At 38.2% G+C, this 26,340-nt stretch overlaps 1 protein-coding gene across 1 annotated transcript in view; it reads left to right on the top strand.

The window, feature by feature from the left end:
- Nucleotides 1-208: 208 nt before the first annotated feature.
- Nucleotides 209-26,340, top strand: part of LOC139730926 (uncharacterized) — a 101,144-nt gene continuing 75,012 nt past the window's right edge. The window contains exons 1-4 of the mRNA XM_071641809.1: nucleotides 209-286; nucleotides 2,162-2,234; nucleotides 3,848-3,961; nucleotides 24,949-25,065. Coding sequence (XP_071497910.1) covers nucleotides 240-286; nucleotides 2,162-2,234; nucleotides 3,848-3,961; nucleotides 24,949-25,065 — 351 coding nt within the window. The 5' untranslated portion in view covers nucleotides 209-239. The remainder of the gene's footprint in view (nucleotides 287-2,161; nucleotides 2,235-3,847; nucleotides 3,962-24,948; nucleotides 25,066-26,340) is intronic.

Genomic DNA, 26,340 nt, shown 5'->3' with positions numbered 1-26,340 from the left:
ATCGGACGTTCCTGGATATTTGACACGACTAGCGACTGGCCATCGCCAGCAACACAGCTCAGATACCAGTCAGTCACAGCTAGCAGTGTGTTCATATCATTTGTGTTGCGTGCCGATACGAGAAGCATTCTCCTGACGATGGTAATCGCAAAGACTCGAGACGGGACAAAATAACTTGCCTTGTCGGATTAATACTGTTGGAAATTATCTAAGATGGTCGCTCGTAGGTCATTGAGAACATGGCTAACGTGAAGGTTGCCGTACGTGTCCGTCCTCCTTGCAAAAGGTAAGTTCAACGATGATTAAATTTCAGTGATTAATGTCCAATCGTTGCGTACTTGCTTCCCCGCCACTGTCGGCTCGAATGTTCTCCAGCATACCCTTCCTACGTCTACCGTGCCAGCTAGGGGTACCATATGCACGCACATATACCCGGCCCAGACTGTTAGTGTCAGGACGTGCGAAGTCTGAGAAAGTTGTCTCTCTCTTTAGTCTCTGAGTTGTTCAAGAAGTTGTGGAGCTCAGAACTAAAACCATCTCTTCCTACCTCCCTACTATTAAAAACTAACCCCCCCCCAAAAAAAAAAAAGAAAAAGAAAAAAAGGAAGCAAAGATGCACAGTTATCATGGTTATGGTTTTGTTTGTATGTTTTATTGTTGTAGCGTAAGAAAATGCTACTTACTTCTCTGTTTAGCTGTTGTTAGCTGTAATGTAGGTGGTGAACATGTCATTCATTTGAATTAACGATTGAAAATCATCCACTTTTATCACCAGTTTAATAGATGGAGACGTGTATCTGCTCGCACTATAAAAATCAGTATAGATTGATGAATGAAGCAATTATGTTCATCTCTTATAATCAAATCATCTGTATGATGACATGACAAAATGGGTTTTGAGAGAACCATGAGATGAAATTATTCTAACATAGCAAACCCTGATAATGACAAGATTCATTGGCGGATCCAGAGGGGGTGCAACCGGCGCACGCCCCGCTTTAATTTTAGTTATAAACAAGAGAAATACAAAAAAAAATAATAAAATGAAACCCGGAAGTGGCACCAGAAATATTAGTTGTGCCCCCCCCCCTTACAGAATTCCTGGATCCGCCCCTGAGATTGTCAGAGACTATACATGTACATGTATCATGCTTTGATGATATCGAAAGAAGTACAGTGTACATACACTAGACAGGCCTACTTCATCTTGATCTTTGAGTATGACATTACCAGTACCACTCCAAGCTCTGGGAGCTGCAATGCATTGTATTTCATTCATCACATGTTCAGAAACATTCGAGGGTTAATTGAATGCCAAATAAATCATAGAAATTGAAGTAGCATGGTTTAAATTTTTAGTTCTGGATCTGGATCTGGATCAATACGCTGCCGGACCGGGTGGTATAGACTAGTGCAGCGGGGAGAGAGGGCGCGAACTAAATTAATCGTAACGAAGTTGGCTTTTTTGTATCTTGCTTCTGAAGACTTCTGGAGATGGGCTGTTGATTACTGTTTTAAGCTTTAAGCAAGATGCATTTACTATGCTTCATTTTAGTGATCTCTGCACTGTGAATGCTTCATTGCATAAATCTGCAGTAGAAAAAAAAAACAAAAACAATGAAGCTGCTTGTGTTTTCTTGAAGAAATTAAGCTACAGGAATTCCTTCAAGGACATCTTGTCAGGTACATGATAAAAAGTGCACATCACAATTTCGGCAATGCCAGGGTGAGAGTGTAGGTGTGTGAGATTACCACATGCATCACACATCTTCACACTGCCCGGCCTGGGGGAGCGAATTGACCAAGGTGGGGGCTTGGGGGGGGGGGGGGGGGGGGGGAGTGAGATACGTTTATCAGCAAGGGAGAATGAACTGGTACTAGCGAGTTGAAACATTTGCAGATATTGTTTATAACACTCCTGGATACTTCAGTGTTTTCTGCTGTGTACAATATTGTATAAATTGACTGACCAGTGTTTAATGAGTGTTATAGGGCTAGATACTCTACATTTATTTTTGTGAGTACTGAAATCCCATAAAACAAAACTGCTATTTCGATGAAGACAAGTTTTGTTGAGAGTTTTGTGTGATAGTGGTGAAATACAGGCACTTTTATATCTCAGAATGACAAATTCCCAATGATGTTTGTCTCTCCTTTGTAGGGAAGAAGATGCCAAAGCCACTGTTATTGTCAATGACTTCCAAGATAATGTCCTTGGAGTGACCAATTTGAAGGTAACTGATTTTTATCTTTGGAAAACCTAATTTATATACATTGTACTATTAAATGCCATTTTACCAATGACATTCAAAGTCACAATGTAATGTTTGTCTCTTTACAATACTAACTATTGTTGCCATTGTAAACTGTTGTTAATGTTGTCATCAATATCATCATCACCTTTAGTCATGTTTGTGTAATAATTTTAAAAGGTCTCGAAATATACTGATCTCACATTCAGCTTGTTGAATACATGTACTTCCCCATTTTTTTTCTTCCAACCTTCCATGATGTAAACAGTAATGTGGTACTATAAGGAACGTGCAGTTTTCATGCTAAAAGGGATCCCTAATGTCAGAACACTGAAATCATATTATCATGTGATGCAGGATTCAGTAATTGGTACACATGTAATCGAGTATGTGTTGATATTTCACATGAATGTTTTACCAAAGATGATTGTGAAACCAAGAGGACTGATAGGAAATAATGCACATTCCTGTTTTGACAATTGGCTCAAGAGACCAGACCTGTCAGTTTACAAACAGACCTCTGATTCATGAGGAAAATATTTTGATGAATTAAATATACCAGGCCAAATTCCTTCTATAAGTGGAGCCAATCAAAGAGAGTTTTGCTGCAGATTCCTGAGAGTTGAATGGAATGGGGTCTCTATTAAAAGTGTCGGTTTTATTGATGATACATGCGCTGCATGATGAAAGCCACCCTATGTAGTGACAGTCTTATTTTTTCTTCTTCATTAGATTGCAAGAGTGATATTTTATATATTGTGTTCCACATTTGATTTAATCTGGGCAAGCAATTGAGGGGTTGTAAAAACTAGAACTCCTTCTAAGTCACTTTGAACATCTGCTAAATCGGATTTGCTATATTAGTAATTGCATGGAGCTGTAGATTGTACACCAAAAACCCATGACAGAAGTTTGCAGGTATTTTAGGTTACAGTAAATATCTGAAATACAACTGACTTGTTGCTGCACAGCTGTTTGTGACTTGTCTTTGCAAGCCCACCAAAATCTTGATTAATGTTCATGTAGCTGTTTGAAATGAAAGCATTCTCTGAATTTGCATTCTTCTATTCTGATTGCTCTAGGCATCTTCCATTTGTCCCTTGAAAAGAAATTTCATGTGAAAATCACAATTAGTGAAACAGTATCAACATTGATAGTTTGTTTGATATGATGATAACTTGTTACTTACAACTTTAGAGAACACATTCAATGCAATATCCCAGTATTGCTAAAGGAGAAACTTTTGTGCCGGTAATTCTTCACACTTGGCCAATTTCATCAAGGTTCACTAACTCAACTTGCTCTATGATTTCACAAATGATAGCATGTCTGTCTGTGATATACATATACAACCATTACACTTACTTGATCTCAAATTATTTGTGTTTACTTATTTTGTAGTTGTTGGGTGCAAAATTAACAGCTATTCAAGTCTGCAATATTCTCTGTTTTGATATGCTACAATGTACAACAGGCATAAGTCACTGGTGCTGCGCTAAATCTGTATCGCGATCACATCTGCCTACTTTCATGTCTGTCACTCTATCTTTGGCTGTCTTTCCTTACCTGCTTCCATTCTGTCTTCACTTGTACAGCTTGAGAACTCGGAGAGCGGTAACCATCACAAAGAGCGGATCAAGCACTTCTCATTTGATTACTGCTATTTCTCCCTCGATAAGAATGCCCCCAACTATGCCTCCCAGGAGCTGGTAAGTGCATGTGAACTCCTACCATTGCCGTGGTAATGCAAGCATCCAACGGCCATCCCAAGTAAATTACATGGAATAAAATAGGAAGTGTGCTATGCATGATGGGTCAGTTTATTGTGTTATAGAGTTTACTTCAAAAACTTAACTTTCATATACGTACATGTGTACTTGTGAGACTATTGTTTCCTATTTCACTTTAGGTTTTTGTTTTGGCATGCTGAAATCCTGTTTTGTTTTGGCATGCTGAAATCCTGTTTTGTTTTGTTTTTTGATACAGTATGATATGGTTATCACTTGAGGCAGATCATATTGTTCCATGAGAACTGCAATGTACAGTTGTACGTTGTAGCTTCTGAAATTGAGTTTGAAAAGAACAAGTCCGTCATATATGACAATGCTAAAATGCATCGATAGGCTTGAAGATAACTCTTCATATCACAGGAGTATTCATGATGTGACTGTGACACTGGAAGTGTTTTACACTCACAACTGTGTGGATGATGTTTTATGTCTAATCCACTAAGGCCATCTTTTCAGAAAAAAAAAATGCATTTAACCTCTTTGAATTGGTTCTCCATCTCACTGTATGTTGAATGTTGTATTGGTGGATGACATCAATACTATGCCTTCTAATCTGCATTTAATTACTGTCTGATGAAATATGGTTAGTCTCGGTACTTTCTGAGGAATGTGAAATTTGACTTCATAAAGGGGTTTACAACCTCCATCCATTTTAGGTGACCATTCCCTAATCTATAAAGCATTCTGAGTTTCACTCTTCTATCATGATCACTTAAACCTATACCAACCGTCAGGAGGTAATTCATGATAGAGATTTGTAATAAAATATTCATAATCAGACACAGGTGTTATTTTTTTCTTGTTAGCATCACTCACATACACACACACACACATAAAATCATCAAATGAAGAATATATCATGGAGTTACTCCATGAATATATCTTCAGTGCATGCTCTACGCAGTGCAGTCGAAAACAAAGGTCTGTAGCCCGGCTTGCAGGGGAAAAACAGACTGTAGTGTAGTCATTGCACGCTGGAGAGCTGTGCAGACCTGATTGGTTTACCAGCCAGAAATACCCCTGCCATCTCTTGTCTATAATACACATGAGACAGACACGCATACAGACATGCACACAACCAACTGAGAAGGCTAGATGTCTCTATCTGAAGGTTTTTCCGCTGCAGTTTATTTTTCTTTTACTGTTCGGTAGTCTGAACTTCCCACAGTTTTGTTGCCCCAGTAGCAATGCATACCTTAAAAACTCCCATCCATATATTGTATATCTCCTTTTCCCTTCCCAAAACTGTGAATTAGAAAATAGACATTGAATGATATAATAGTGATAATCATAAGAAAATAATTATGATTGAAGAGTGAAAGACAAAAAAAAAAAAAAAATGACATGATGATAATAAGACAACTTCTTTTTTTAGAGACTATACTGTAATCACCGGGTCTTGACTACTGATGTTCATAATCATATTGACATATTGTTGACTTGTGTGTTGATGTTGATTATTTCTTATTGTGTTTGAGGATTTTTCAATAAAAAATTGTTAAAACAGTTATAATTACCAGTAGTTTTCTTCTCTGTTTTGATTCAGGGGCATGATATGAATATATCAGCATATGTATGCGCAATTACATTAGAAAGTCTGAAAAGTCTGAGATGGAACTTCAGGCTAACACAACCTCTCTTATCTGTATAATTTGTACACAATACAAGTACACAAGGAAAGTGGCCCATAAAAGATGAGGGAGTGGCAGCCCTTGCTATGCCCATTCACACTTGTGTTGAAATACTGTTGTACATTGTATTTGGCATGATAGTTTGTGATGTGAATGCAATTGCAGTTACACATCACAAAATACAACGCGAAATGTGGTATTTAGGGTGGTAAGGGAAACTTTCATGCAAAAAAGTCATATGAGCCTTGAGTGTAAATCTTGTCATGAAATACATGTACCACACTCTGCACTGCAGTATATTTCTCATGTGACTCTCAAAAAATTCCTGTCTTTAGGAGATAATGTATACAACTTACATTTGCAGTGTTTACCTCACAGAAGTATACTTGCGGGCCAGAAATACCACAGTGAATGAGAATAGTACCACCTTAAATACCACACATTGGTATTTGGCCAGTGAGAATGGTGACAGCAAATTACGATGGTATTTGATGCCATGATGATGTGAATGCACCTTTAGAGATGATACAAGTTACTGCAGAGGAGCAAGCCTCTTGCATCCACTTTGCTGAGTGGCACAGCCCAGATATATCCTCTGCTACTCTGTAGTGTGTTGTAATCATAATCTACCCTGTACGTGTACATCCTCCCAGCTGGATTTCTCTGCTGTCCTCAAAACATTATTTATAAGAAAGGCTCCTTCTAGGGGGTCACTGCCCTTCTTGATTGCCTGAGTGAAAGCTATTTCCATCCCCACTGGGGTGAAGAGCAGGGCGGTTAGCTCTCCCACTGTCTATTATTTACATCTTGTGCATGCGCCCATTCATTTACTGACCTACCTAGGAATGGATGAGAGGCAATGTTGTGCTCTGGACTTCCTATTAAATTCATTGTGATTTGTCGTCAGTCAGAGACAGGCATGAATATGAATCTACAAATATGAGGAAACACTGATTTGTTGAGGCCAGTCTCAGAATATCCGCAGTGAAATTGCAAGCTTATCCAAGCAGGTGGGGGTGGGGGGGGGGGGGGGGGGGGGGGGGGGGGGGGGGAGGATTTACTATGTATTGTGCAGAGAAATGCGTGTACTCTCAAAGGTTTGTGGTGTACCGGTACTGTAATACTTCATTCTTTGTCTGCCATTGTCATTGTCAAATGGTGTAGAGTCAAAACAGCAACATTGATTAAAATTTCACAGTTTTCCTCTGTACACGATGCAGAATTTACTCGCCTAGGGCAACAAGAACTTGCTCTCTGGCAAGTGAAATGTACAAGGTACAAGTGTATCCATACATTTGTGTATTTGTCTGTGAAATGTATCTAGTATCTTATCTGCTTGCCCGTCTTGTCAAACGACATGATATTGTACATTATCTTTTGGTAACATTTTGTATGACATCAAATCCTGGAATATAGTATCAATATTCCTCGTTCGGGGTGGGGGGGGGGTAATGTACATGAATATGCACAACTTTTTACAGCGTATGCTGTTTGAAGAAGTAAGATAGTAAAACATAACAAACTGCTCAATGCAGAGTTGAGTTGAGTTGAGCTATCAAACAACAAGTTTAGCAACAGATAATGCATCATTAACTTTTTTGTTGTTGTTAAATCACATGGTTTGGTTGCCCACTCTCTGTGTTGCATAGTATATGAAATGCGAAAAATGTCAAGTAAAAAAATGTCTTACATGTAAGCCTACAGATTTATGCTACTGTGATGGATGCAGTAACCTGCACAGGCTTTACAGATCTAGGGCTGCAGAGATTGTTAACAATGTATGTACCATGTACAGTTGAAATGAAATGCAAAAGGACAGAACATCACTTAATGCAGGAAGTCCAATGTGTTTTAATAAATAGTATTGCACATGCTGTACATGTAAATTCAATTTGCCTTGAAACTTGGGCGAAGTTGCCTGCAATTTGCACCCGGTCGATACCAATTTTCCTAATCTTTGGGTCATCAGCAGCTGTTCACAATTGTCTCCCATCAAGCAGTGGGTGAAGAAAACATAGAGAGATGTAAGGGGAGAGAGAGAACCCGTAGAAAAGAAGGCTGCCAATCACCATTCGACTAAAATTCTGAGTGTCGTGTTGAAAACCAGATCAGTAAATGCCGTAGGTTCAATGTCCAGTGAATGCAGACATACTGTACCTCTCATCTTCAGCTACTCTTCTTCCCTCAACCCTCCAGTAAACCAGAAAACATGTTCCTTTGTCCCCAAAGGGGGTTTGCCTCAATTTGTAACATCATGCCCAGTGACAAGTTAGCTTGTCAGAGGCTCAGGCAGGCGGGCAACCTCCAAATCCTCGGATTGCCAACCAAATAAGGCGAGCCATTTCATGCCAAGGGCAAGGGGGGTAAAATGGGAGAAACAAAGTTGAAATACCTTGTCCATCCATGCCAGTACAAGGGAAAGCACTGAGCTGCAGTAATTTTTGCCCTCCATGAGAATTGCAGCAAATATTTGCACTTCCAAAATACAGATGACATTATCATATATGGTCACTTACCTGATTTGGTTAGTGACTAGTGAGTGCTAAATGTGCATTTTGGGATGTGTGTAATTTTGGCTCATCGAATGGAGATGGTCTAAACCAGTGTCGTATAAAAGAGAGTCTGGCCAACTCGTAAATTGGATGCCATGTCGTTGCCCAGCGTATTACGCGTTACAGGGTTAGTGTGTACGCTCAGACGTAATAATGAAAACCTACCAAATATTAAAGGGGTAATGAACAATGGGCACTGCGTATGAGCGCACTTTGGTAACGACATGGCTCCACAAAGATTATAAATGGCACCACTTTTGACCAATCACAGGCTTCAAAACTCACAAGCCGAAAACCAAGTTGGCCAGACTCTCTTTATACGGCACTGGTTTAAACTGTTCAATGAACCTGTGGACATCATATCCAGTGAGCATATGGTATTATTCTTCTTCTTCTACTACTACTACTACTACTACTCCTATTACTTTTCTCATTAGATGTGTGATGCATTTAACAGTCGAGCTCATTTCTGAAATGTTTGTGCAGAGTGATAACGAGATGAAATCAGAAAGACACATGGAAGGAATCATTCATTGATTATTTAATTTAGGTCATACAGCTTTGATATGCACAACCTCTGATAACATGCCCTTCTGCCCTGAATGTCCTTTATCAAAATACAGTCTTCACAATCTTAGTGTTGCAGTGTTTTTGATTACCATTGCACCAAGCATTGTATACATTTGTAGGGTCACTGCTTTTGTTCAAGCAGTCTGCACTCCAAGGCAAATTAATGATGTGAAACTTTCTGTAAAAACCCATCTGTTCTCCCTAAAACACTCTCAATTCTTTGCCAGCATTACACTAACACTGTTCCCATTGACGGTTTTCTCTGTCCATTGTCATCGTCTCAAGACGAGAGAGCTCATAAAATATGGATGAACTGCTGAAGGGAGACACCACCCAAAGATGTCACGGGCCAAGCAGTCCGGCTATTGTCCAGCTAGCCGTTGGTCAATCTGAAGTAGCCCAAGCTCGTGCTTCGCTGCACAAAGATGGTGAAAGGGGATGCATTGATCGGTTGATATATCCATGTATTGTGGACAAGCTTTGAAAATTGAGGTGGGGCATGCCTCATGAAAATGTGAATCGTTTAAAGCTGAGTCAAACAGTAAGAATGCTACAGGTAATTGGTGTAGTTAGAGGACAAGCCCAATATCCTGCATGAAATCTGTAGCAGCTACTCTTCTCTTCTTGGAATAGTGATGCTAAATCAGGAGAAAACAATCAATGATGAAATATCTTGCATGATATGACTAGCATTGCCTTCTTTTCCAAACTGAATGGAGCTCCTGAATTGGTAGAAGCCCGCTGTATATTAATGTGGCATTGCAATTGATTACAGGATTCATGTTTATTGTTTCCTAGTGGCAAGCAGTGTAGGGAATAAACTTCATTGTTTGTAATTTGCTCTTATACTTTAGAGGAACCAAATGAAAACAGTGTTTCCAGATGTTTTCTTCTTGAACATATATCATAATCTTCTTTTTTTTTTTTTGGGGGGGGGGTTTCTACATGTGTGAAAGAGGATTTCCTTTCCATTTGATAATCATAGGCATATGAGGAGTGGTTGGAAATTGGTATCTTTACACTACCTTGCCACATGTGCAGTGACAAATTATAGATAGCATCAGCGTTCAGCGTTGTAGATAGGAATACTTCATAGATCAAGCTAATGATGTGATTTTCGTCAGGAAATCTACAGAGCTAGGTAATGACCCCTCTCTGTTCTGACCATTTGTCATTGTAACTTTCTGTTGGTTTTCCTCGAGAGATGGACTCCGTCACTTTTTATTTTGCCATGCAGAAAGAATTTAGTTAATGCCTTGATGCCATTCAACAAAAAAAAGGAAAGAAAAAATGGGTTTGTAGTCCTGTTTATTTTATGCAAAGAGGACTGTTAAATGGTCCATGTGTCACTACATTAGATTAAATTTCAGTATGGAGATTGTCATACTTTTCTTTACTGGCTGTCTACACATAGTTTCACTTAAAAGGTTAGCTACTTAAGGTACTTAACTAACTTCCTCGATTCAAAAGTAACACAATATTCCCTGCCGATCTCCATCAAAGGCAAACAAATTTGCAATATTTATCAATCAGCAGTCATACTGAACCCATCACAGATGTTATTCCCATGCAAATTTTTACACCTTTTCAGGGAACATACATTTGTAGACCAACACTTCTGTAGCAAGATCACAACTGCTGTTACAGAATGGGCAAAGCCTAACGCCTGATTTACATGTACCCTGTACAAGAATCATACTATTATTGTTCATGAATGACCATGGATCTTCCTCACCTTTCTTCATTGTTTTGGAATCATCCATCAGGGGAAAAACTGCCTTGTGTTTTTATTCCCCCGATGAGACCGTAGAGGCTGAATAGCACAGCTCTCAATTAGACAAGAGGAAATCAATAACATATTGACGAGTGAATGGGCTCTTCCCAAAGTCACGTATGTTGAAAACTGTGGACATGTTGTTGCAGCATGCAAATTAGTAGTGAAAGCATGTCCACATGCTTAGTCAAGTGTAAATATACACAATGCACACTCTCAAGTACCTTGGTATGCTCTGTGTCACTACTGTATAAACTTGCATCTAGAGTTCACAGTAACATGGATACGCTTCCTATCATTGATTTTCCTCCACACAGTGATATTCAGTCCCATCAAAAGATGTTATTATAACTGAATTTTGCCAGTAAATCTCTTGACTGTTTATGAATTCAATGCCAGAAGAGTGTGTATTTCTGTACTTTATTGATTTATTTATGTTCTATAAGAAATTGAGGTTGCACATGAGACCAAAAAAATAATCTGTTCAAATTCTTCAGTTTATAATTGGAATATCATGAGGTTAAGGTAAATTACAATTCATACAGCTGTAGATCATTCCAAGCAGCAAGGTTTTACTTCACAAGATAAGAGTACACAGAGCACTTTCTTGATATCCCTAGAAGATCATAATAAAATCCTTGTAAATCTCTCTTTTGCATTTTGAAATATCCTGGTCTGCAATGTCAATTCTTTCTCTTTCAAGACTGAGTTGTACATATTCCAAGCATAGTTGCTGTTTCTCTATCAACATACATTATTTTGTGATTTCTATTAAAACTGTTCTTTTCTGATTAAACTTAAAAAATGCACACACATATAAGGTTCTTCCGTGCTTCTTATTTCAAGGCTTTACATCTATTTAGAATTTTTATGTGTTGATATTGTACAATGTACTTATGTTTGTAGAAAAACTTGTGCAATGTAACTTAAAATGACATCAAATTGGATTTGAGTGAATGGTCTGTGGGTGAATACTTTGACATTATAAACCAATAATGCCATGTAAAGTGTGACTGATAATTGTAGCCACCATTTATTTACAGTGTATATTCACAAAATTTAACTAGAACAGTGATAATTTTTGTAGTGTGAACTGTATGGGTAGGTCAGTCCAGTTGGCTTTTTATATATATCCAGGTCTTCATCTTACCAATGTGTGTGTAATTCATACCTTATTTCAGACCCACCCTCTCTTAATCAAGAGATGGTGAGTCTTTGGTTATCGAGTTACCGTCGTCCTGGACTGCATGGTGCTCATACATGAAGTCAATTAATCCTGAGCGTAGTAGCAAGGCCTGCGCATTGACAGATTAATATAGCATTGAGTACGATATTTGACAACATCGTTTTGTGTGCCAATAAGGGACGGATGCTACACTGAATATGATGCACATGATACACTGGGATGTAAAGCTACTGTAAGTGTATACAATTGAACAAGCTCTACAGCACTAGTTCTATGCTCTTCAGAGGAACAAAGTGTGCAAATGCTGTCAAAGAATTATGGTTATGTTGTATGTGCCAAGGTCATTAACTCACATTTTTTTTTTTTTTGGTTGAACTATGAAGAAGCAGTCAAAACTGTAAAGCACAGTTAATGCTGGGGTATTTGTTTGATTGTTTGTTTGTTTGTTTTATTAAGGAAAAAAAAATGCCCAAGATACAGGTGACAAGTGTAAGGAAAAATGTAAAATATGAAACACAATTGATTTAGTTGCAAACAGAGGTTGCCTTGAATCAATTAATGAGTCAGCAGTGCATAATTTCCTTGAAAGAGACAGTTAGTTGATAAAAACTGTGACATCCTCTGAGCATGTTCAACGTTTAAAGTAAAGCGAATGTTTAAAAGGAAAAAAAAACTCGTCAAACAATCATAGAAATGATAACATCATATAAATGGAAGAAATACAATCTCATTATCTTAACCTCGAGATATTAGTTCATACTAGGAAATAAAATGTAATTGCTAAAGCTGAGGGTTGTATGTAGATTGCATTCAAACTCTCCTGTCTCTTTCAATCTTGTCAGTCTTCACTATATTGTGCAAGTTCTGAAAAAAAGGGGGGGCTTTTGATGTCGCTGCATCTAGTCTTTTCATGGAATTTTAACAACACGGAGCGAGTGAGTCACCATCATGTCATATTTTGTCAGAAAATTGCTTTTCCAGTGATTCTTCTTCATAACCGACGGGGGCTATAAGAGGATGGATGGCGTAAGATGCATGGGACGATGCGGTTTTGATATTCACTATGTCAATGGATGCACACTAACAAGCTACATTACCTGGGTGAACAAAGCTACAAGACAAGACACGGCTCGCTGGCCCTATGCAAGGAGTTAGTGTAAACAGTCTTACAAGTTAGGAGATCAACCCAGGAGTTGGAGGGATGTTGGCAAACTTGCTTGGTACTTGACAAACTTGTGCAGTACTTGACAGAAGGTTTTATGCCTCCAAGAGTCTACCTGTTTAGCAGTTTGACAGACAAATAATTCACCGCTGAAAGATGAGTTAAAGATACACAAAAACCAAACAACTCAAATTCTCAGGTCAAACAGAAATTTGTTCAGGTGAAAGCAGTGATAAGAAGAAAAAAAAGACAGAATGTGGAGAAAATCATGAACTACACGCCTTATAAGAACTTATGAATCGGAGGCTATAAACCATTCTAATGTCATAAAATTATCTGGCACGCGTGGTACATCCTGTGATCTTTTCATCACCTGTCTTGCTTTTCATTTTAGTCCTTTGACCAAAAAGATGAATATGCATACTTGAACTCTTTTTTTTCCCCCTAAGGAAATTGAATGCCTTGGTTGATGTGTGGTACATACTGTCACAGACGTGTCTTTAACCTAAAAATTTCTATCAAGAAATTTGGAAACTTCAGTGGCATTTCATATCATTTCGACTTAGTTATAAATACTGAGTCAAAACCACAGTATGTATTTGACCGTTATGTAGAGCAAATACTGCAAAATAGCTGTTGAATATCTTCAGTATATCTTCTTCTGCCCTTTGTCAATATTTGTCCAGAATTTTGTCTTCATTTCATTTACACTATTGCACTTCTTCTGCTGCTACTATTCAAAATCAGTTTTTATTACAAGTAGCTCTACTTAAGGTGTTGTTGAAGGTGAATAAATTCTCCTGATTTCCATTGTGGCTCTGTGTGTAGTAACCTTGGAATAATTGTTAATTGAAAGATAAGCCCTACATAACAGCTGAAGTTGACCAACAGATGTCTGGATGGAAGGCACCAGCCATCTCACCTGCTTGCTTTCTCCTTGACTTGTTGGCCAGTGGTCAAGCGCAGTAACCAACACAAAAAGCGTGGTCAAACCTCTCCATCAATGCTTTCAAAACAAGGGGGACAACAATACAGGATCTTCTTTTCACTTTGTGCAGATTAAAGCAACCGGGGTATTACAAGTTGTAGCTTTCACTGTTGATTTGCTCTTGTGTATTGGGCTGTAGGGAGACGCGGAAGGCATGACAGAGTTGATTGAAAGAGTGCAGCTTTACTTTCATGCCCCATTTGATGATCAGTCTGATGCTCAAAGAGTTTCAAGCAACTTTTCTCATTTTATGCACTGACACTATTGCTGATGACTTAAAGAATCGCACACCCATCACTAATGCAATGTAAATGAATTTATTTAAAGTCAGTGTTGATGCTGAAAGCACTAGAAAGTAATTATGGTTTGGGGAATTGAGAATCTGTAGAAGAAAGGGAAGACATGAGTGATTACAATACAATGAGTACTACACAGGGCAGATAAAGTACACACTGGTACATTTTGTGTTTTTTTACTGAGGTGGCAAAGTGAATAATTTAGGTGTGTGGCTGATTACTGCAGTAATTGAATAGCAATAATAGTGTAATAAATATAGGATTTTATACAAACATTTCTAAGTGCATTAATACAGAACTAAAATGCTGAATTCAAAATGCAGAATATAACTAAACTGAAAGTTGTATTGGAATACAGAAAGAACATAATTCCAATGATTCTGAGCTACGTATATCACAATGAAAATCGGATTGATTAAATAAGTGAGTTTAGAGCATTAAGATTAAATGTTCTACACTGCAGCAGTCATTTTGATGAAATTGCATTTTAGGGCTCTACAGGTGAACTGATCTATGACACACTCATGTAGTTTGCTTCAGTTGGAAACATAGATTTTTTCCAAGTTTATTGCAACTGATTGACAAATCACCCTACATCAGCATAAATAAGCACCAAATTAATGAGTGTTTCGTAGTAGCCATAATAAAAATCATGGGCATACGAACTTGGGCAGGATTTGCACCTACAAGCTCCAGTTCAAATCCTGCCCAAGCACAATTTCATACTTTTGATTTTTATTGCGGCTAACTACTAAGCACTGATTAATTTGATGCTTTTATACAATAGTGTAGGGCAATTTGTCAATCACTTGCAATAAAAATCAGCTCAACTCAAGAATTTCAGTAATTTGAATCTTTAACACACACACACACACTCCAGTGATGCTTGTTTACTGGCTGGGTTTACTTATTTGATTGAAATTTGGCATCTCTCTATGTTTTTCCAACTAACTGTTATTCATCAGATACTATTGTTCATCTCTCCATATCTAATCAACAAAGTGAAAGAAAAAAACAACAACAATGGACTGTATGTAGGGAAGATGATATTTGTCCCCACCGAACGAGTTCGAGCAGGGGACCATGAAACGGGCTCCGTACGTGTGTGTGTCCGTCTGTCCATCTGTCCGTCTGTCTGTCCGTCTGTCTGTGCGTCCGTGTGTGATCAAAATGTTCAAAATGCTACTCCTTCGCCATTTCTAACCCGATTTTGATTCTGTTTGCTTTATATGATAGCACTACATGGGAGCTTTGATACTTCTACACAGAATTTCAGTTGTGACCTTTGACCTTGACCTTTGACCTATATTGTACATTTTGCTTCAAAATGCTACTCCTTCGCCATTTCTAACCCGATTTTGATTCCGTTTGCTTTATGTGATGGCACTAGGTGAGGGCTTCAAAACTTCTACACAGAATTTTGACCTTTGACTTCTTTGACCTTTGACCTTGATTTTTGACCTATATTGTACATTTTGCTACAAAATGCTACTCCTTCGCCATTTGTAACCCGATTTCAATTCCGTTTGCTTTAAGTGATGGCACTAGGTGAGGGCTTCAAAACTTCTACACAAAATTTTGACCTTGGACTTCTTTGACCTCTGACCTTGATTTTTTACCTGTATTGTACATTTTGCTACCAAATGCTACTCCTTCGCCATTTCTAACCCGATTTCGATTCCGTTTGCTTTATGTGATGGCACTAGGTGAGGGCTTCAAAACTTCTACACAAAATTTTGACCTTTGACTTCTTTGACCTTTGACCTTGATTTTTTACCTATATTGTACATTGGCTACAAAATGCTACTCCTTCGCCATTTCTAACCCGATTTCGATTCCGTTTGCTTTATGTGATGGCACTACTGTAGGTGAGGGCTTCAAAACTTCTACATAGAATTTTGACCTTTGACTCCTTTGACCTTGATCTTTTTACCTATATTGTACATTTTGCTACTAAATGCTACTTCCGGCGGGGACATATATTACGCACCGCATAATTTCTACTTTTCCTTGTTTTCATTCGGTCAGAGACTCCAACCCCAAGCACCTTCTGATCTGGAGATTCTCCCGCCTGAAACCCTTAGCAAACGGGAGACTCCAACTTGATGTGTGCAAAGCGCTAAATTCCCAGGGTTCTAGATGCTCTCTGGTGCTACATTGTATCTAAGGCTTATTTTTTCAACATACGATAGAAATAAGTAAGAAATTCTTTCCAACGGGAGACAAAGAGCCAGGGCGGGAGAAATTAAATCTCAAGCGGGAGAACGGGAGATTTTGCAAAAATGGGTTTTCGGCGGGAGATCTCCCGTCGAAAACGGGAGAGTTGGAGTCTCTGTTTGGTTATACTACTTTTGCAGGCTTGGTGTACTGGTAGTCTATTAGTTCAGTGCTCCATAACTTTGAAAACTGAGCAGAACAGGATCAGGTTTCTCCACAGACTTTGCATTCCTCTTGTTGTTTGAAAACTTCTCACCTGGGACCAGGGACATGCAACAATCTGTTGGGGTTGGAAAGTGACAGTGGAAACTCGGCAGCAAAATGTGTCAAGAATGTTCACACACGATGTTTTGATGTTTTGCTCAGTAGCAGTTGTCTGCAATCATGTGTCATACAGAATAAGTAAATCAGATGTTGCAATAAGATTTATAAATGGATGTGATGATGCATACTTCTTTGCTTACTTTACGTGCAAAAAATAAGGGGGGGGGGGGAATCTGGCAAGTAACCTGTACAAATGTACTTGTTGTGTGTGTAGCATATTGTGTGTGAATTTTAACTGATTCCTTTTCTCCGAAACCTAGGAAAATCACCACATACTCTACCTCTGACATGGACATGTACAAATTAAGAAAACCAGGATACTGTAAAAGTGGATATTTTCGCGTGACTAATTTTTCGCGCTTGGCCGGGTCGGAAGAGTTTCGCGTGTTTTTAATTCCGCGGAATCAAGACATCACGCACAGGCACATATGGCAAGCAAAAATATTCGCATGCTTATATTTTCGCGCTAGTTTCTGGTTGTGCGAAATGCGCGAAAATTTGAACACCGCGAAAATTTCCACTTTTACAGTATTCTATATTGGAAATGCTGATTTTTATCCATATATTTACAGGATTTTGATGAGTCAATCTTGATTGGTACTACATGGTAGCAGTAGTCAAACACCTTGAATAGGACACAGTTAAAGGTTCACAAATTAGTGTAGTCAATACACTGTGAGAATAAGTCAAGCAGATGAGCATTATTTGCATGCAATTTGCAAAATTGGCACAAGGTATCATGTCTGATGAGAGTGTAATGTATTATGCACACATGTAATTACATGAGGTGATAGGGGGACAGAAGGAGATAAATTGAGAGAAGTCTGGAGGAATGAGCACAACTGACATACCATGTAGAGAGCGAGAGAAAAGAATCAGAAAGATAATGGGAGAGACTAATGACAGAAAGATGTTTAATTCTGGCCAGGCACTAATTTTAGATGTGTAATTATACTCTTTGTCACATGCCTACATGGACAACTGGATCCAAAAAGTATTTTAAAGCTCAAAATCTGATACTTGCATGAATACATTGCAGAGACACTCAGAGATTGCTTTATTTGCCATCTGTCGTTTATACACAAAATGTAAGATTTATGTGCAAAGTTCTTATCTTAATAAGTGGATTATTTCTCACACTAGCACTTTTTCCCAGCAAGACTTATTCCCTGTAATCATCACTCAGGCAAAGGTGTTTTTTGTTGTTGTCATTGTGTTTTTCAAATCATGTATGAGTTGTGCTTGTCTTTGACAATCAGGTACAGCTGTATGTCAGTCTGCACCATGCATAATTGCAATTTTATCACTTTGTTATAAAAATTATACTTTTTTGTTCAGAGTAGACACTAAAGGTATACCTATCATCCACCATACATGTAGGTGTTTATCCTTCAAAATCATTAAGCAGGGCTCTTAGAGGAAATGCACAGAATCTGAGAGATATAATATGCATTAGTCAGTCCAAAAATGTGAATGTTGGAAATGGATAATAAATATGCAATTGCTTGTACATTGCTTGAAGCACATGTAATCTTCAATGTACTCTTCCTACTACTCATACTGTGAAGTGGAGGGTACAGTGATGCTGCCCCCCCCCTTCACTTCTGCTTAGTCCTATCATGCCAGTCTATCTACAATGTACCTGCATCACCTGCTTCTGTGGTTTGTTTGAAACCTGGTAACAAGGACTAATCATTCTTTTGAATAAGGATTCTGACCAAATCCTCCAAAGTAGATAATCAGATTAAAATACAGTATTCCATTCAGTGAGGATGGAAAGGCCTCTTACTAGTAGTGGTGGGCAGGGGGACCTTCTGGTCCCATGAAGTGAAATGATTGTCTTTCTTTGTGGATGCCTTCAAATGAGAACATAAAGGGGTGTGGTTCTGTAGGGTCAGTGCTTCATCTTCAATGTATCTGTCTAGTAATGTAATTGTGCCTGAGACTCAATGAGATGACAAGACATACAACATATATCAAGGTAAATGGAGAAGAAGAAAAAAAGAAAGTGAAAAAGGTATTCAGTTTCAGATTTTGTCCTTGTGAAATTGTTGATTTGTGAGGGCAGTGCTTCTTAACCTGTACCATTATTTGTTCCCCAGTGAGCACATCCATTTCCCCAGTGAACACATCCATTCACCAACAAAGATGTCTTGAAATTTGACTGTAATTGAACAGGGATCACACAATCCTGAATCCCTCTTGTATTGCGATGGCCTTCATATGGGACTGCCACATTGCTACACCTTTATGAATTTGTCCAATTTATCCTTGTTCAGATTGACTCTCTTCAAAATATTAAAAGCAAAGAAACAGACTGGTAGAAGGTCATGAAAAGTGAAAATGTATTTTGTATATAGTAAGAAAATACAGCGGTAGTTGATTCAGCCACTATAAAATCATCAATTTTTGCATTTCACAAATTTTGTGAGAAGCCAAAATTTGCAAAATTAAAATGCATGTGAAAGTTCTTGTCCACGCTATATTATGCATTGAATGCCAATGATAATTCGCTAAAATATCATGCCTTGTTGAAGGCTGGGCTCTAATTTGCAAAAATTTCATGCTGCAAATATCGCTGGTTCTACAGTATACATTCTATCAGAAGATGCAATGGTATTATCACCTCACAAGGCTGATATAGTACAACAACCCCACTCCCTCCTTTTACCCTATAGATGTGTCATTGCACTTCAGTTTGATCTAGATGCACTCATCCAGTAATTCTAAGTTGTCCTAGTAATGGAGTTTCTGACACTTCTGTGATCTAAATAAGCTGTCTCTATTTCCGCTCATCAGTCCAGGCTACCTTTGTCCCAAATGTAGGCAACAGAACCCCTGGAGGCTCATTACACCACCATAGACAGAAGGGTGCCAGTTGTGTTGGCCAGTTACCTCCAGTCATGCAAATAACCTAAGATGAGAAATATGATTTATGCATGCTTGCAGATGAAGGTAATTTCTACAGCTACCAGGGGTCCATTTCATGAAATCATCGCATGATAAATCTCAGAATGGCCAAAGTCGTTCATATGTAGCTCTGTAGTGAAGTAAAATCCATTTCATGAAGTCTCTCATTAATGTGTCTTATGAGCGAAAAGTATCATTATAGACTTTCATGAAACAGACCCCTGATGATTGTCAGATTTCTGCTCTCTCTGAATTGAAGAGTTGCATCTTTATAGAATAATTCTTTGGATACTTCTGCTGGAAATATTTTTGTGCTGCCGAAACCAAATGTGTTAATGGGGCATATATATGCAGATTATGCATATGAAGGAGAAATGTTGGCAGGGGCCTGTTTACGGTGTGTGGCTTGATGGAGTCAATTTCAAGTAGGAATGAGTGATCCTTGGGGCTAGATATACTAACTCAGACCTGAGTGGTTTTGATTGATTGATATTTGTAGTGCCCTCAGCTGTTTGATAAAATAAAGTCTCATTTGTATGTATAAATCATTATGTCCATGCATATTATATTCGCAGACATTATACATTCTCAAAATCAAGCTTACGATCACATTTAAACAAGAAATCAGAGCATATATGAGATATGAATGGGGTATATTAAACCATAGTTAGTGTGAGCACACTTTGGCTGGTGAAAAAAAAAGGAACGATGTGAGAAGAAAAATTTGGTCTTCATTCAATTTCCTTTATGACCATAAAGCATATTAAATGTTTGTTTGGCAAGAAATGAAAATGAGGAGGAAAGGGCAGAATGAGTGAGAAGGTTTCTGAGAGACCAAGTTCAACGCTGCAGCTCCTAATGTTGTGAAATACGTGCAGATTTTTACGTACGTATACATCGTTCTTCTCCCTCCCCTTGTTTACTAAAGCTGCTGTGTGGCAGTGAAAGAGGGGATTATTTATGATGTGTGTAAGCTTCTGTCACAGAACTCTGTTTGGAGCTCTCTGTATTGTCAAAGCTGCCCCATTCAAATATTTACATTGTAGTTTGGTTTTAGATGAGACGTCACATTCAAAACAAGACAAAAAATCTGTAACCTAGGAATTCAGTTGACCGTCATTTCAGATTTCGGTTTCATCTTCGTCTATATCTTTTGTTTGCACAGGAATGTTTTTATGATTTGATATATTATTATACAAAGTGTAAGCTGAAATTTGCTATTGTGATAAATAATAATGTATTACTCTTACAAATATGTTGTATATTTGGTATTTATTAGGCTACAAAGGCCCTCACTTCCTACAACTGTAAGTCATTTAGTAGTCATATCCAGGCAGTGATTCAATGTATGCTATAGAAATGTTTGTCAAAGTTGTAGCACATTTTATTGAAATGATTTTGGCATCGATCTAGTAAGTACAGTTGAGGAACATGTCTTGTACATTGCAACAAATTTGAAATGAAATTAAACGTAAGAAACTGGCTCAGTAGGTCTACACAATGTACACTGTAGGTTTCTTAGTCAAACAAGAACACTGTGATAATCGGATGGGTGTGGATATTCTGATTATGACTGTAATTTTGGATTTGTAGATATAGCATTTAGAGGCTAAATGAAATAATGAGATACATGTACTGGTATGAATCTGGATCATTGAACAATAATTCTTCCACATATTATTCTCTGAGGCTTGGATGGTTCAGCAATTGTCATTTATTTGAATGGCTCTCACATCCTAATGAAAACAAAACATATTTGTTGCCAGAGAGATTGATCGGAAACTGATGTCATCAAGACCAGAGAATAAAGCACATTTTACAGCCCATTTAGAATCAAATGAGAGAGGCCCGGAATGTGCACTCGTCATGCACTGGCTGTTCTGCAGTGCTGAAATGAAATCCAGGCAGCTGTGAGGGGCAAGTGTCAGTGTACCTGTACCAAATCCAACAGAATAACAATTCAATTTATTCATCAATCATATCGGTGTTGCTTTCAACAAACGGTTACAATTTAGGCGCCATTTGACAACATTGGGGAATTACGTGTCATGCGAGAATTTATCCCAGTAGGCACTTCTCAGGTTCAGTCACCAAAGGCTGTACGTGATCAAAACAAATTACATGACAAGGGATGAACATGGAGCCATAGTATGTAATGTGTCAAGGCAGACCCCGTGTACTGCATGCCTGAAACAGTCCCAGGATAATGCTGCTGCAAATCCACATACGGACAGCGTGCCATGGGCAACTGAAATAGAAGAATACTTCGCTAGTAGATGTCCAGTCAGAGTGTCACACTTGTGCTCCCTGTAAGAAAATAACTGATACACTGTATTGCCCATTAAGAGACAAAGCAAACACACAAATGTTTAACTTAAGTGTCAAGCATGGCGCAAGATGTAGTGCACATGACCATCTTGCAAAAACAGAGCTTCCTGTGGACAGCAATTTTACATCCACTTGCCCTAATCAGGCTTGTGGGGAAAAAAAATATATACCGTATATATATTTTGTAATGCCCCTCTTGATGATTTGACTTTTTCTGTGAAAAGTCTTCATTTGTAGACTATGAGGATATGGGTCACATAGGGTCAAAGCTGAGGAGGTCCTGCATAACAAGGAGGGAGATGTTTGCACCCTTTAGAGCTGGGGTCGTTGCCATGACGAAGGTACACAATAATCCACACACTATCCTTATTGGCACATGGTGTTGGTAGTGTGTGCTTTTGTTGGGGATAGAAACTGCCATAAAGCTAACCGTTGGACCGGATCATATCTTGCCCAAATACAATTACGTTTTTGCCCCATGCGTCGGCATTCCATTCAGCGTAAAGGTCCAGTAATCTCTTTGCTATGAAATGACAGGTTATGTGTAAAATTCTTGTGCATTTATATTCTTTTTTATTTGGTGTAGGTATTGTTTGTAAAAGTTTGTAAAAATCATGAACAAATTGTTGGCATGTCAATGAAGTGCAGGTTTTAGGGCAGAATGATGCACCGCAGTATTCTTTTTTATACATAAAGTAGATTTGGTCAGGAGTAAAAGGTGCATTATATCTTCCCAATATCAAGTGAGATCTGAACGCTCAAAATAAGAATATTTTTGCATATATCTAGTCTCATATATTCCACACTTCTGTTTTCCCCCCTCTGTTCTTCCCCTGTTGTCAGAAAAAAAAATCTTTATTTTCATTCCTTTGCAGTCAAAATGGAACATCTCTTCTCAATGACAACCCCATATTTCCTATGTGCTGGGAATATTTTTCCATTCTCTCTATGCTCTGTTGAGTTACTGCTCCTGTGATCAATCAGGCAGAAAATTTGTCATTCTTTCAGCTATACGCCCACGCCCTCCACTACCATCACCACCATCCCATGCCTAACATATATCAGAATCAGAAGTTTGCTCAACTCGTTAATGTTTCTCCTGGTAGAAGTCAGTGAGTCAAAGCAGAAAAAAAAAAGTTTATCTTATTCCAGTCAACTACTAGTATTTGAAGGTGGCAAGGTTGACGTTACTATCATTCAAGATTCAATCATGCCCCCTGGTGGCTTTGTTCTGTGTGTTTGATTTTCGTCTTACCCCAAACCAACAGGCCGAGAGTACACAATGAATGTTAGGTGTTCAAGTGGCATTTTAGACATGCATGAGTAAAATGTAACATTTCAGCCACACATGTATACAAGTTGCAGGGTCGTACGATTGATGCTAAAGTCCTATAAAGTCAACAGCAGACAATTGTGCTAAAAGACTAGGATTAATGCGTGTTGATGCATCTTGTTTCATGAATGCCCAAATACACATTTGATACTGAACAGTTTGATAGGGTGGAAACCTTCCAAAGTTGTTCTGTAAGACTGATTACACTATACTACACTGATTACTCTATACACTGTACCCCCAATATGTGAATACAATTGGTCATGTAGGATTGGGATGAGAATGTGACACAGAACATTTAATCATAAAAAATTGTAAAAAAAAAAAACAACGATATTGTAGACAGCAAATGCTCTCTTGAAACATCAACACAAGTACAAATTGATTGCGCATTGTACATTGTAGGTTGAATGAGATTTTGCATTTTCAAAGTAAAATAAAATACAATCTATCTGATACCTGCACTTTGAACTATTAGGCATTTAAGCATCATTTTCCTAAAAATCTTGTTTTAGCATTGGCAGTCATTTACTTGGAGATATGATTTTACATGGAAAGTCTAGTGCTTCTGTTTGGAAGGAAGAGTAAGTAAAGGAGTGGAAGAGGAAGACAGTGTACCCTTTAAAGTTGAGACAAATCGTATGTTTTTTTTTTAAATTGTTCATTGATAAGCTGAGGTGTTGGTTGGTGCTGTTTGTATTCACATGGTCTGATTCTACTGGGTAGCGCAAGTGTCTTTGCCACAGCAACCCTACAATCCGATTTGTCGTTGCATCGCTGGGATACAAAAGGGTCTCCCTTGCACGGAGAATGTTCTCCCAAGTGGACAAACAGGAGCTTTTATGTTTACCGAAGGTCCGCGAAACAAGCCCAGTCTATAAAGGCAGAGGTGTGCTTTATGCAAGACAAATGGGCGAATACAAACACTGTAGTAAGGACTGAACAAGTGATGTTTGTTTTCCATTGAATTGACTCCTAACTGTCATTCCTTGCCAGTAAGTAAGGAGCTGGTTTCATGGTCAGGATCAAGTGCGGATTGACGGAAAAGTTGAACGCAATTTCACTTTGGAAATTCTGCAAACACTCCATCCTTTCAAGATGTAGTCTCTCTCTTTGTACTGTTCTCTGTGAAGCTATTCATTGTGTCCAGAAGGACAAGTCAGACCTCAATAAATGCATCAGTATGAACCACAAATAGACAGATTCAAAAGGAAAGAGGTTTTAAAGGACTCTGTCTCAATTTTGTACACGATTTCCTAAGTCCAGTGTGTGTGTATGTATGTGTGCTTTACTACAGTGAGTGTTCACACACAGAGCATTTGAAATGATCTGAAGAGTCATTTTGACACAGGTTCAGGAAATTTGGCATTTTATGCCTGCTGTTTCATTTTCCTCTGCAAAACTGCAGAGAGAGGAATTTGCATATACATTTACTACATATCACTTCTGAAGTCTAAACTAAGTATCATACCAATATTTCTTTTGTAAGCTAAGAGTGCATGAATGTGAGGAATGTGATAACTATCCTTACTTTTGCTCAGTAAGTGTGATTTATGTACCTGATTCTCTATTCTCAAAGAAAGAAAAAAAAATCTTTTATTTCTAACCTGCCTCCTCTCTTTCCTCACCCAACAGATTTTTGGAGACCTGGGGAGGCAGCTGCTGGATGCCAGTTTCGATGGCTACAATGCATGCCTCTTTGCCTACGGGCAGACTGGCTCAGGGAAGACCTACACAATGATGGGAGATGAGGTGAGAAAGTCAATTTGTGTGGATATCATATGTGGTTACGTAAAGTTTGGGAATCACCATGAACTCTGTGTCCTGTACTTTTGGTAAACGGATGGGACCCAAGCTCAGATGAAGCATTAATAATGAAAAAAAAAAAAGTTACCGGTACAAGAATCATGCAAGCATGGACCATGATGCAAGCAACTGTTCAGCTTTCCTTGAAGCATGCTTTGAAGGGTGAACAGATGAAATTTGACTGTGAGAAGAAATAGTTTGGCCAAATTTGGCCGTAAAATAGACTGTGTTTGGCCACGAAGACTAGCTGTGATCTGGCAACCCTGGTTGCAGCAGCAACCTAAATTACATGCAGTGATCAAGCACTGAGCAGCAAGTTGTTCTCCCCTTTTATGGATGAGAAAAACAGATGAAAGCAATGTACACATTCTTTTTTTTCTTTTTTCTTTTTTTGCTGGCCTGATCAACGCACCAAAAGATCATTTTCTAAAAAGAGTTGGTCTGAGATCTACAGTATAGTCACTGCTGGACAATGTTATACAGAAATTATAAAGAGAATTCCACAAAATTTCATATTTTATGAAAAGTTAGCCTACACACTCCTTTGTCTCTTTACTGACACATGTCAAGAGTGATATTCTGCCTGCTTTCTGAAAGACGTAAGTCACATGCTCCTCCATTTTGCTAGAAACATGAAAATACTTTGAATTTTGTTTACATTTTCTTTTTCATATCATTGTCCTGCGGTGGCATCACAAACTGTTGTAGTCTTCTCAGCCAACAATGTTGGCACTGAAACTTTAAATATTCATAACTTTTGAATGGATTGTCCAATTTTCCTCAAACTCTCACTGATGTGTTCTACTAATATTACTGCATTCACTCAATTCACACGTATTCTGGGGTGAACTTTTTCTTGAAGCATTTTATGCACCCTGCTCTTTTGGCTCAGAGCATTAACACATACATTACATTCTACAGTATAGATAATGCTTTCATGCAGCGATATAAACTTTAGCTTTTTGTGTTCCTTTGAATGTAACTGACAAAATTGTGTGATTATAATAAACTGCATGTCTGTCTCATAACATCCATATATAGCACAAAAGCAAACTTTGATACTACAGACAAATTGATAGCAATGACAAATTCTTGTTGGTCTTTCTCTTTCTTTACAATTTGGTCATAGAATATCAATTGCATTACTTTGAACAAAACTATGCTAATATGTTTGAACGATCTTCATGGATTTCTTTAGGTATCTGAAATAGTTTTTGAATT

The sequence above is a fragment of the Diadema antillarum genome, unplaced genomic scaffold (assembly GCF_040938485.1).
Source record: "Diadema antillarum isolate AM-2024a unplaced genomic scaffold, OU_Dant_1.0 seq00000343_RagTag, whole genome shotgun sequence".
Lineage (NCBI taxonomy): Eukaryota > Metazoa > Echinodermata > Echinoidea > Diadematoida > Diadematidae > Diadema > Diadema antillarum.
Note: the sequence above shows the minus strand (reverse complement) of the source record. Positions and strands in the feature narration are given on the sequence as shown.